The sequence below is a fragment of the Salmo salar genome, chromosome ssa18 (genome assembly GCF_905237065.1).
Source record: "Salmo salar chromosome ssa18, Ssal_v3.1, whole genome shotgun sequence".
Classification (NCBI taxonomy): Eukaryota; Metazoa; Chordata; class Actinopteri; order Salmoniformes; family Salmonidae; genus Salmo; species Salmo salar.
The window spans coordinates 42,642,736-42,655,235 of record NC_059459.1 but is presented as its reverse complement, the minus strand read 5'-3'; the positions used below and the strand labels follow the sequence as shown (position 1 = coordinate 42,655,235).

The 12,500-nt window shown below is 43.8% G+C and overlaps 1 protein-coding gene across 1 annotated transcript in view; it reads right to left on the bottom strand.

The window, feature by feature from the left end:
* The window catches only part of LOC106577343 (disintegrin and metalloproteinase domain-containing protein 12), a 207,367-nt gene that overhangs the window by 60,214 nt on the left and 134,653 nt on the right, over positions 1-12,500 (bottom strand). The window contains exons 8-11 of the mRNA XM_045701159.1: positions 10,409-10,480; positions 9,446-9,615; positions 5,172-5,256; positions 3,028-3,176 (exon numbers count right to left, since the gene is read on the bottom strand). Coding sequence (XP_045557115.1) covers positions 3,028-3,176; positions 5,172-5,256; positions 9,446-9,615; positions 10,409-10,480 — 476 coding nt within the window. The remainder of the gene's footprint in view (positions 1-3,027; positions 3,177-5,171; positions 5,257-9,445; positions 9,616-10,408; positions 10,481-12,500) is intronic.

The window sequence follows — 12,500 nt, the reverse complement described above, 5'->3', positions numbered from 1 at the left end:
CTGTCCTACTGGAGTCTACTGCTCTATGGACTGAGCTGTAGTCTGTCCTACTGGAGTCTACTGCTCTATGAACTGAGCTGTAGTCTGTCCTACTGGAGTCTACTGCTCTATGGACTGAGCTGAAGTCTGTCCTACTGGAGTCTACTGCTCTATGGACTGAGCTGAAGTCTGTCCTACTGTACTCTACTGCTCTATGGACTGAGCTGTTGTCTGTCCTACTGGAGTCTACTGCTCTATGGACTGAGCTGCAGCCTGTCCTACTGGAGTCTACAGCTCTATGGACTGAGCTGTAGTCTGTCCTACTGGAGTCTACTGCTCTATGGACTGAGCTGAAGTCTGTCCTACTGGAGTCTACTGCTCTATGGACTGAGCTGAAGTCTGTCCTACTGGAGTCTACTGCTCTTTTGGACTGAGCTGTAGTCTCTCCTACTGGAGTCTACTACTCTATGGACTGAGCTGAAGTCTGTCCTACTGGAGTCTACTGCTCTATGGACTGAGCTGTAGCCTGTCCTACTGGAGTCTACTGCTCTATGGACTGAGCTGTAGCCAGTCCTACTGGAGTCTACTGCTCTATGGACTGAGCTGTAGCCTGTCCTACTGTACTCTACTGCTCTATGGACTGAGCTGTAGCCTGTCCTACTGTACTCTACTGCTCTATGGACTGAGCTGTAGTCTGCCCTACTGTAGTCTACTGGAGTCTACTGCTCTATGGACTGAGCTCTAGTCTGCCCTACTGTAGTCTACTGGAGTCTACTGCTCTATGGACTGAGCTGTAGCCTGTCCTACTGGAGTCTACTGAAGTCTACTGCTCTATGGACTGAGCTGGAGCCTGTCCTACTGGAGTCTACTGGAGTCTACTGCTCTATGGACTGAGCTGGAGCCTGTTCTACTGGAGTCAACTCCTCTATGGACTGAGCTCTAGCCTGTCCTACTGGAGTCTACTGCTCTATGGGCTGAGCTGTAGTCTGCCCTACTGTAGTCTACTGGAGTCTACTGCTCTATGGACTGAGCTGTAGCCTGTCCTACTGGAGTCTACTGGAGTCTACTGCTCTATGGACTGAGCTGGAGCCTGTTCTACTGGAGTCAACTCCTCTATGGACTGAGCTCTAGCCTGTCCTACTGGAGTCTACTGCTCTATGGGCTGAGCTGTAGTCTGCCCTACTGTAGTCTACTGGAGTCTACTGCTCTATGGACTGAGCTGTAGCCTGTCCTACTGGAGTCTACTGGAGTCTACTGCTCTATGGACTGAGCTGGAGCCTGTCCTACTGGAGTCTACTGGAGTCTACTGCTCTATGGACTGAGCTGTAGCCTGTCCTATTGGAGACTACTGCTCTATGGACTGAGCTGGAGCCTGTCCTACTGGAGTCTTCTGCTCTATGGACTGAGCTGGAGCCTGTCCTACTGGAGTCTACTGGAGTCTACTGCTCTATGGACTGAGCTGGAGCTGTCCTACTGGAGTCTACTGCTCTATGGACTGAGCTGGAGCCTGTCCTACTGTACTCTACTGCTCTATGGACTGAGCTGTAGTCTGTCCTACTGGAGTCTACTGCTCTATGGACTGAGCTGTAGTCTCTCCTACTGGAGTCTACTGCTCTATGGACTGAGCTGTAGCCTGTCCTACTGGAGTCTACTGCTCTATGGACTGAGCTGTAGTCTGCCCTACTGGAGTCTACTGCTCTATGGACTGAGCTGTAGTCTGTCCTACTGGTGTCTACTGCTCTATGGACTGAGCTGAAGTCTGTCCTACCGGAGTCTACTGCTCTATGGACTGAGTTGTAGTCTGTCCTACTGGAGTCTACTGCTCTATGGACTGAGCTTGAGCCTGTCCTACTGTACTCTACTGCTCTATGGACTGAGCTGTAGCCTGTCCTACTGGAGTCTACTGTACTCTACTGCTCTATGGACTGAGCTGAAGTCTGTCCTACTGGAGTCTACTGCTCTATGGACTGAGCTGGAGCCTGTCCTACTGGAGTCTACTGCTCTATGGACTGAGCTGTAGTCTGTCCTACTGGAGTCTACTGGAGTCTACTGCTCTATGGACTGAGCTCTAGTCTGTCCTACTGGAGTCTACTGCTCTATGGACTGAGCTGTAGTCTGTCCTACTGGAGTCTACTGCTCTATGGACTGAGCTGGAGCCTGTCCTACTGGAGTCTACTGCTCCATGGACTGAGCTGGAGCCTGTCCTACTGTACTCTACTGCTCTATGGACTGAGCTGTAGCCTGTCCTACTGGAGTCTACTGCTCTATGGACTGAGCTGTAGTGTGTCCTATTGGAGTTGAGCTTTCCCATTGAAAGCTGAGTTTTCCCATTGTTTTCCCACGGGAGACACTGAAGTAGGATAGTATGTAACTCCACGCCTCGCCTCGCCTCGCCTCGCCTCGCCTCTAGGTTAGTAACCCAGCTGTGTATGTGTGTGTTGCTTTGAAATAGCTGCTGATCTCCTGCCTTGAACAACATGCAACCGGAGATATAAACAAATAATTGTAGCTGTGGGCTAATGAATAGCGCTAAGGTGATTTGTGTGTGTGTGTGTGTGTGTGTGTGTGTGTGTGTGTGTGGCCGCATGGCCTTTAAAGTTTATAAGGAACTGAACTGTGAGTGTTTGAACTGCTCTTCACTCTCTGGTCTGACCTGACATTAACTGAGAGAGAGAGAGAGAGACTCACCCTGTGGAGGGTGCCATATTGGACTGTTCCAACTCACCCTGTAGAGGGTGTCATATTGGACTGTTCCAACTAACCCTGTAGAGGGTGTCATATTGGACTGTTCCAACTCACCCTGTAGAGGGTGTCATATTGGACTGTTCCAACTCACCCTGTGGAGGGGGCCATATTGGACTGTTCCAACTTGTGGAGGGTGTTATATTGGACTGTTCCAACTCACCCTGTGGAGGGGGTCATATTGGACTGTTCCAACTAACCCTGTAGAGGGGGCCATATTGGACTGTTCCAACTTGTGGATGGGGCCATATTGGACTGTTCCAACTCACCCTGTAGAGGGGGCAATGTTGGACTGTTCCAACTTACCCTGTAGAGGGGGTCATGATGCAGCCTCCTCGGTCCACCGTCACCCTGCAGCCACACCCCCGCTCTGGGGTGTCATGGTTCATTCCAAAGTTGTGTCCAAGTTCGTGGGCCAGAGTAACCGCTGCTCCCAGGGGGTTGTCCGAATGATCCTGAAAAACAAGAACAATCAATCAACCAAACAACCAATCAACCATCCAACCATCCAACCAACCAACCAAAATCTCCATTCCAGCACAGACAGGGAAATGCTAAAGAGATTGTGTTTTCTAGGCCTAAATGTAATATATATATATAATAATTTCATTCAAATTAATCTCAAAATAGCCTTACGTAATCAAATTCTCTGCACCTGAATGTCGAGCAAAAATTTGTAAAAAAAAAACAAAACAATGAAAAACAATGAAGGCAAATGTATGTTTTTACCTTCATTGTTTTTTATTATAATTTGAGATTGGCACATATAAAGGGGGAAAATCTGTCAAGCAAGACTTAATTACTTTAGAAAAAGTCAAGACGTAATAAACAATCTAGTTGGGTCTAGCAGAGGCTTTTCCAAGTTATTTATCCTCCTCCACTCTGTGGTCCAGAACAGAACACAGGGGACAGAAATAAACACCAGACTGGATGCTGTCGCATGGTGCTGTCGCATGGTGCTGTCGCATGGTGCTGTCACATGGTGCTGTCGCATGGCACTAGCTCTGCACCACACTAGCATCCAGCTGTAATACAGAGCCAATAGGATCCAGCTGTAATACAGAGCCACTAGCATCCAGCTGTAATACAGAGCCAATAGGATTCCAGTTGTAATACAGAGCCAATAGGATTCCAGCTGTAATACAGAGCCAATAGGATTCCAGCTGTAATACAGAGCCAATAGGATCCAGCTGTAATACAGAGCCAATAGGATTCCAGTTGTAATACAGAGCCAATAGGATTCCAGTTGTAATACAGAGCCAATAGGATAATACAGAGCCAATAGAATCCAGCTGTAATACAGAGCCAATAGGATCCAGCTGTAATACAGAGCCAATAGGATTCCAGTTGTAATACAGAGCCAATAGGATCCAGCTGTAATACAGAGCCAATAGGATTCCAGTTGTAATACAGAGCCAATAGGATTCCAGCTGTAATACAGAGCCAATATTACCTCAATTACCTGGACTAACCTGTACCCCAGCACACTGACTCGGTACCGGTACCCCCTGTATATAGCCTCGTTATTGTTATTTTATTGTTACTTTTTCATTCTTTCACTTTAGTTAATTTAGTAAATATTTTCTTAACTCTTATTTTTCTTAAAACTGTATTGTTGGTTAAGGCCTTGAATGCATTTCACGGTAAATGACAAATAACATTTGATTTGATGTTGCCACGTTTGTTGTGCCTCATTAAAACACAAAAGGTCTCGACTTGTGTAATCAATACGTCTCCTGATTTATTAGGACAAGATGGCGTGTACTGCGTCATGACATAACCACTTGAGTTGACGTTGACGTGGCCTGCGTTGAACAGGCTCATTAAAGTGTGTTATCCTGATGTAAATAACAGCTCGGATACGTCCCAAATGGCACCCTATTCCCCATGTAGTGCACACCTTTTTTTTTAACCAGAGCCCTATCAAAAGTTATGCACTACATAGAGAATAGGGTGCCATTTGGGACTCATTTCTTAATATCAGTACTTCAAATCCTCAGCTCACCCCCTCTACAGTCCCCTGGCTCAGACCGACACACATGAGAGCATTATGTCAGCCGGGATGGAGAGAGGGAGCCAAGAATCCAACAACGAGGGAGGTGGAGAACAAGAGAAGGAGGGAGGGAGGGAGGGGAGGGAGGGAGGAGGGAGGAGGGGAAGGAGCGTGGGAGGGTAAACTCAGTCAGTAACAGCAGGGTTTCCTACATAGTTAAACTATATGTGGCAAAGAGCACAGTACAGTCAAGTGGATCTGGTCCTTCACATAAAGGGTTCAATACCCTCAGACGCTGTCCTTGTTTGACACACATACGTATGCACACGCACACACACACACCACACACACACACACACACACACACACACACACACACACACACACACACACACACACACACACACGTTGTAAACCTGCTGAGTCAGTCAGTCAGAACAGGAACAGAGCCTCTCACCATGACGATGCCCCCAGACTGCTCTGCTGTACACATGCTCATGATGGGTGCCATGCCAATGGTGGTACCCTGGAAGAACACCCCGCTGTGGAGAGAAACAACACCAGTAGAACAACATGAGAACACCAGTAGAACACCAGCAGAACAACATGAGAACACCAGTAGAACAACAGTAGAACAACATGAGAACACCACTAGAACAACAGTAGAACACCACTAGAACAGTAGAACACCAGTAGAACACCAGTAGGACAACATGAGAACAACACTAGAACACCAGTAGAACAACACTAGAACAGTAGAACACCACTAGAACAGTAGATCACCAGTAGAACACCAGTAGAACAACACTAGAACAGTAGAACACCACTAGAACAGTAGATCACCAGTAGAACACCACTTGAACAACACTAGAACAGTAGAACACCACTTGAACAACACTAGAACAACACTAGAACAACACGAGAACAACACGAGAACAACACGAGAACAACACTAGAACAACATGAGAACAACACTAGAAGAACACTAGAACACCAGTAGAACAACAGTAGAACAACATTGGAAAACAGTAGAACAACATGAGAACAACAGTAGAACAACACTAGAACACCAGTAGAACAACAGTAGAACAACATTGGAAAACAGTAGAACAACATGAGAACAACACTAGAACAACACTAGAACAACATGAGAACAACAGTAGAACAACACTAGAACAACATGAGAACAACAGTAGAACAACAGTAGAACACCAGTAGAACAACATGAGAACAACAGTAGAACACCAGTAGAACAACAGTAGAACAACAGTAGAACAACAGAAGCAGGAGAGAGCAACAACTAACATGTACAGTATCTCTCTCTGGATGTGAGGTTGAGTGGAAAGGGTTTGACCATAGACATGCAGTAAAACTGATTATATTTCTGTGGGTTTGGGTCAAGTCTACTTTCTGAAATGGAATTACCGTAATTTCCAGACTATTAAGCGCACCTGAATATAAGCCGCACCCACTGAATTAAAAAATATATATTATTTTGAACATAAATAAACCACACATGTCTATAAGCCGCAGGTGCCTACCGGTACATTGAAACAAATGAACTTTACACAGGCTTTAACGAAACACGGCTTGTAACAAAAATAAATAGGCTTTAATGAAACAGGGCTTGTAACAAAAATAAATAGGCTTTAACGAAACACGGCTTGTAACAAAAATAAATAGGCTTTAACGAAACACGGCTTGTAACAAAAATAAATAGGCTTTAACGAAACACGGCTTGTAACAAAAATAAATAGGCTTTAACGAAACACGGCTTGTAACAAAAATAAATAGGCTTTAACGAAACACGGCTTGTAACAAAAATAAATAGGCTTTAACGAAACACGGCTTGTAACAAAAAATAAAAAATTAGCAGTGAACAGTAGCCTACCAAGAAAGTCATTGGTCACTATCTTCCTCCTCCTGTGCACTGAAACCACTGAAGTCATCTCCTTTCAAAAAAATCTGAAAGCGGGAAAAATCCATATATTAGCCGCATCATTGTTTAAGCCGCGAGGTTCAAAGCGTGGGAAAGAAGTTTCGGCTTATATTCCGGAAATTACGGTAACCCCAGCCCTAATGGATAGGCTGCGGTAATGGCTGGGTAAAATAGCTACCCAACTAACTGTGTATAGTAGTAGTATAGTAAAACAGTAGTAGTATAGTAGTGGCAGAGTATAGCAGTAGTAGTAGTATAGAAGTAGTATAGTAGTAGTATAGTATTAATATAGTAGTATACTAGTAGTCCAGTAGTAGTACAGTGATAGTATAGCAGTAGTACAGTATTATTACAATAGTAGTACAGTAGTAGTAGAGTAGTAGTATACTAGTACATTAGTAGTACAGTAGTAGTACAGTAGCAATATAGTAGTAATATAATAGTACAGTAGTAGTGCAGTAGTAGTATAGTAGTACAGTAGTTGTACAGTAGTACATCATTAGTACAGTAGTAGTATATAGTAGAGTAGTATTTGTATTTGCCAAAGCAGCAGCTACTCTTCCTGGGGTCCAGCAAAATGAAGGCAGTTTATACAATTTTAAAAACATTACAATACATTTACAGATTTCACAACACACTGTGTGCCCTCAGGCCCCTAATCCACCACTACCACATATCTACACTACTAAATCCATGTGTATGTATAGTGCGTATGTTATCGTGTGTGTGTGTGTGTGTGTGTGTGTGTGTGTGTGTGTGTGTGTGTGTGTGCCAATGTTTGTGTTGCTTCACAGTCCCCGCTGTTCCATAAGGTGTTTTTTCCATAGTCTGTTCTGGACTTGGGGACTGTGAAGAGACCTCTGGTGGCATGTCTTGTGGGGTATGCATGTCCGAGCTGTGTGCCAGTAGTTTAGACAGACAGCTCGGTGCATTCAACATGTCAATACCTCTCACAAATAAAAGTAGTGATGAAGTCAATCTCTCCTCCACTTTCAGCCAGGAGAGATTGACATGCATATTATTAATATTAGCTCTCTGTGTACATCCAAGAGCCAGCCGTGCTGCCCTGTTCTGAGACAATTGCAATTTCCCTAAGTCCTTTTTTTGTGGCACCTGACCACACGACTGAACAGGTGCGACAAAACTAGGGCCTGTAGGACCTGCCTTGTTGATAGTGTTGTTAAGAAGGCAGAGCATCGCTTTATTATAGACAGACTTCTCCCAATCTTAGTTACTACTGCATCAATATGTTTTGACCATGACAGTTTACAATCCAGGGTTACTCCAAGCAGTTTAGTCATCTCAACTTGCTCAATTTCCACATCATTTATTACAAGATTTAGTTGAAGGTTTAGGGTTTAGTGAGTGTTTTGTTCAAAATACAATGCTTTTAGTTTTAGAAATATTTAGGGCTAACTTATTCCTTGCCACCTACTCTGAAACAAACTGCAGCTCTTTGTTGAGTGTTGCAGACATTACTGTTGCTGTAGTAGCTGACATGTATAGTGTTGAGTCATCCGCATACATATAAACTCTGGCTTTACTCAAAGTCAGTGGCATGTCGTTAGTAAAAATTGAAAAAAGCAAGGGGCCTAAACAGCTACCCTGGGGAATTCCTGATTCTAATTGGATTATATTTGAGAGACCAACCTCTGTGTTCTGTTAGACAGGTAACTCTTTATCCACATTATAGCAGGGGGTGTAAAGCCATAACACATACGTTTTTCCAGCAGCAGACTATGATCAATAATGTCAAAAGCTGCACTGAAGTCTAACAAGACAGGCCGCCACAATCATTTTATCATCAATTTCTCTCAGCCAATCATCAGTTATTTGTGTAAGTCCTGTGCTTGTTGAATGTCCTTCCCTACAAGCGTGCTGAAATTCTGTTGTCAATTTGTTTACTGTAAAATAGCATTGTATCTGGTCAAACACAATTCTTTCCAGAAGTTTACTAAGGGTTGGTAAGAGGCTGATTGGTCGGCTATTTGAGCCAGTAAATGGGTCTTTACTAGTCTTAGGTAGTGGAATGACTTTAGCTTCCCTCCAGGCCTGAGGGAACACGCTCTCTAGTAGGATTAAATTGAAGATGTGGCAATATAGGAGTGGCAATATATTCTGCTATTATCCTCAGTAGTAGTATAGTAGCACAGTAGTAGTAGTAGTGTAGTAGTGTAGTAGTAGTACAGTAATAGTATAGCAGCAGTATAGTAGAAGTAGTATAGTAGTCATTTAGTAGTAGTGTAGTGGTAGTAGAGTAGTAGTACAGTTGTATTAGTATAGTAGTAGTATAATAGTAGTATAGTGGTAGTATAGCAGTAGTGTAGTAGTAGTACAGTAATACTATAGTAGTAGTATAGCGGTAGTAGTATAGTAGTAGTATATATCTAGTATAGTAGTGGGGGGTAGTATAGTAGTAGTAGTAGTAGTAGTAGTAGTATAACAGTAGTAGTATAGTAGTAGTATAGCAGTAGTACAGTTGTATTAGTATAGTAGTAGTATAATAGTAGTAGTAGTGTAGTAGTAGTAGTATAGTACTAGTATAGTAGTGATACAGTTGTATTAGTATAGTAGTAGTATAATAGTAGTAGTAGTATAGTAGTAGTACAGTACTAGTATAGTAGTGATACAGTTGTATTAGTATAATAGTAGTAGTAGTATAGTTGTAGTACAGTACTAGTATAGTAGTAGTACAGTACTAGTATAGTAGTAGTACAGTTGTATTAGTATAGTAGTAGTATAATAGTAGTAGTAGTATAGTAGTAGTACAGTACTAGTATAGTAGTAGTTACCTGACTAGCTGTGCATTATCGTGGGGCCTGTTGGGCAGCAGTTTGAGTTTCCTCCAGTCTAGGAACTCATGCAGGGTGGTGAAGGGATCCTGGGTGATGGGACACCTATCCTGGTCGCTCCACACCTCCAACCCCACCAGAGCTACACGGATGTTCAGGGCACGGTAAAACTGAGGGAGAGAGAGGGGGTGAGAGAGGGGGAAGGGAAAAGAGGGGGAGGGAGGGATGGGGAAGGGAGAGAGAGGGGGTGGATGGGGGGAGGGAGGGAGGGAGGGAGAGAGAGAGGGGATGAGGGAAAGAGAGGGGGAGGGATGGGGAAGGGAGAGAGAGGGGGAGGGATGGGGGAGGGAGGGAGGGAGGGAGGGGATGAGGGAGGGAGAGAGGGGATGAGGGAAAGAGTGGGGGAGGGAGGGATGGGGAAGGGAGAGAGAGGAGGAGGGATGGGGAAGGGAGAGAGAGGAGGAGGGATGGATGGACGGACGGGGAGGGAGGGAGGAATAAAGAGAGAGAGAGAGAGATAGAGAGAGAAATCAATGAGAGAGGAAGAGGTATCCTAGTGACTGGAATGTACCCAAGCAAACCTTCTAAATTCCTCATTTAAAAACCTTCAAACCTTTTAATAAGATCTGTCGTTGACTCTACAACAGTAATGATAAATGGTTGATCGTATTCAAACCCTCATCTATATCATATTACGTTCCATATTGATGTCAGCTCCACACCAGTTCTCAGTGGACTTATAGAATCAATCATCCGTTCATAATTCAATCATAACAGGCTGAGAGAGACCCATTTGATGTTTCATCTGGCCTCAGCTCATATCTGACTGGGTCAGCATCCCAAAGGACTCCCTCATCCCTATGGGCCCTGGTCAAATGACTCCCTTACCCCTATGGGCCTTGTTCATAAGTAGTGCACAGAGTATAATTTGGGACGCAGGCTAGATATTGATTTGCTCGTTACCTTGTCCACGTAATTGGCGATCTCAGCCAGCCTCTGTTTGACCTTCTCCACATCCTTCCCTTGTTTCTGGAACTGAGGAGGAGGAGGAGGGAGGAGGTGAGGGGCAGGAGGAGATGAGGGAGGAGGGGCAGAAGGAGGGGGAGGAGGAGGAATAAGAAGAGGGAGGAGGAGGAGGGAGGAGTGGCAGAAGGAGGGGGGAGGAGGAAGTAGGAGGAGGAGGAGGAGGATGAGGAGGAATAAGAAGAGGAAGGAGGTGGAGGAGGTGGAGGTGGAGGAGGGGGAAAGAGGTGGAGGAGGGGGAGAAAGAGGAGAAACAAATATTTTAGAAAAGGAAAAGAATAAGAATAAGAGGAAGTTGTCATAGGAGGTGAGTATACTGGGCTGCTTTACATCAAACCACTGATAAACCTGACAAAGGCAGCATGATGCTGTGACAGTCAATTCCTACTCTCTCTCAGTCTGTCCTCAATAACTTCCCCTCATCACAGTCCATACACATTAAATACAAGGTGTTAACTGGATAACTACTGGGGCTCTGTCACACTGACCTTCATTTACTGTCAGAGACAAGAGAAGACAGGCTCTGTCACACTGACCTTCATTTACTGTCAGAGACAAGAGAAGACAGGCTCTGTCACACTGACCTTCATTTACTGTCAGAGACAAGAGAAGACAGGCTCTGTCACACTGACCTTCATTTACTGTCAGAGACAAGAGAAGCCTGGCTCTCAAGAGAAGACAGGCTATGTGCAACACTGCCCACAAAATGAGGTGGAAACTGAGCTGCACTTCCTAACCTCCTGCCCAATGTATGACCATATTAGAGACACATATTTCCCTCAGATTACACAGATCCACAAAGATTTCAAAAACAAACCCAATTTTGATAAACTCCCATATCTACTGAGTGAAATACCACATTGCACCATCACAGCAGCAAGATTTGTGACCTGTTGCCACAAGAAAAGGTCAACCAGTGAAGAACAAACACCATTGTAAATACAACCCATATTTATGCTTATTTATTTTCCCTTTTGTACTTTAACCTCTATGGGCTAGGTGGGACGCTAGCGTGCCACCCGTGGTGCACTCCATCAACAGCAGGTGCATTTCAAGAGCGGCAAATTTGAATCCAAATAAATGTCAAAATTCAAATTTTTCAAACATACAACTATTTTACACCCTTTGAAAGATAAACATCTCCTTAATCTAACCACGTTTTACGATTTCAAAAAGGTTTTACGGCGAAAGCATAAATTTAGAGTATGTTAGGACAGTACATTTACAAGGGTCAATTCAAAGACAGGGTCACCAAAACCATAAAACCAGCTAAAATGATGCACTAACCTTTTACAATCTCCATCAGATGAAACTCCTAGGACATTATGTTAGACAATGCATGCATTTTTAGTTCTATCAAGTTCATATTTATATCCAAAAACAGCGTTTTACTATGGCATTGATGTTGAGGAAATCGTTTCCCTCCAATAACCGGCAGTCAAGTCAGCGTCACAAATTAAATAATTAAAATTAGAAAACATTGGTAAAATATTATATTGTCATTTAAAGAATTATAGATTTACATCTCTTGAACGCAATCAACTTGCCAGATTTAAAAATAACCTTACTGGGAAATCACACTTTGCAATAATCTGAGCACTGCGCCCAGAAAAATACGCGTTGCGATACAGACTAGACGTCATGTTGGGGAGATCTAAAATACTATGTAAATAATCCATTACCTTTGATTCTCTTCATCAGATGTCACTTCCAGGTATCACAGGTCCATAACGAATGTAGTTTTGTTCAAAAAAGCTCATCATTTATGTCCAAAAATCTCCGTCTTGTTAGCACATGATCTAAGCCAGCCGGACTTCTCGTCATGAACGAGGGGGAAAAAATATATTTACGTTCGTTCAAACATGTCAAACGTTGTATAGCATAAATCATTAGGGCCTTTTTTAACCAGAACATGAATAATATTCAAGGTGGACGAATGCATACTCTTTTATAACGTATTGGAACGAGGGTACCCAACATGAACTCGCGCCAGGTGTCTAATGGGACATCATCGTTCCATGGCTCTTGTTCG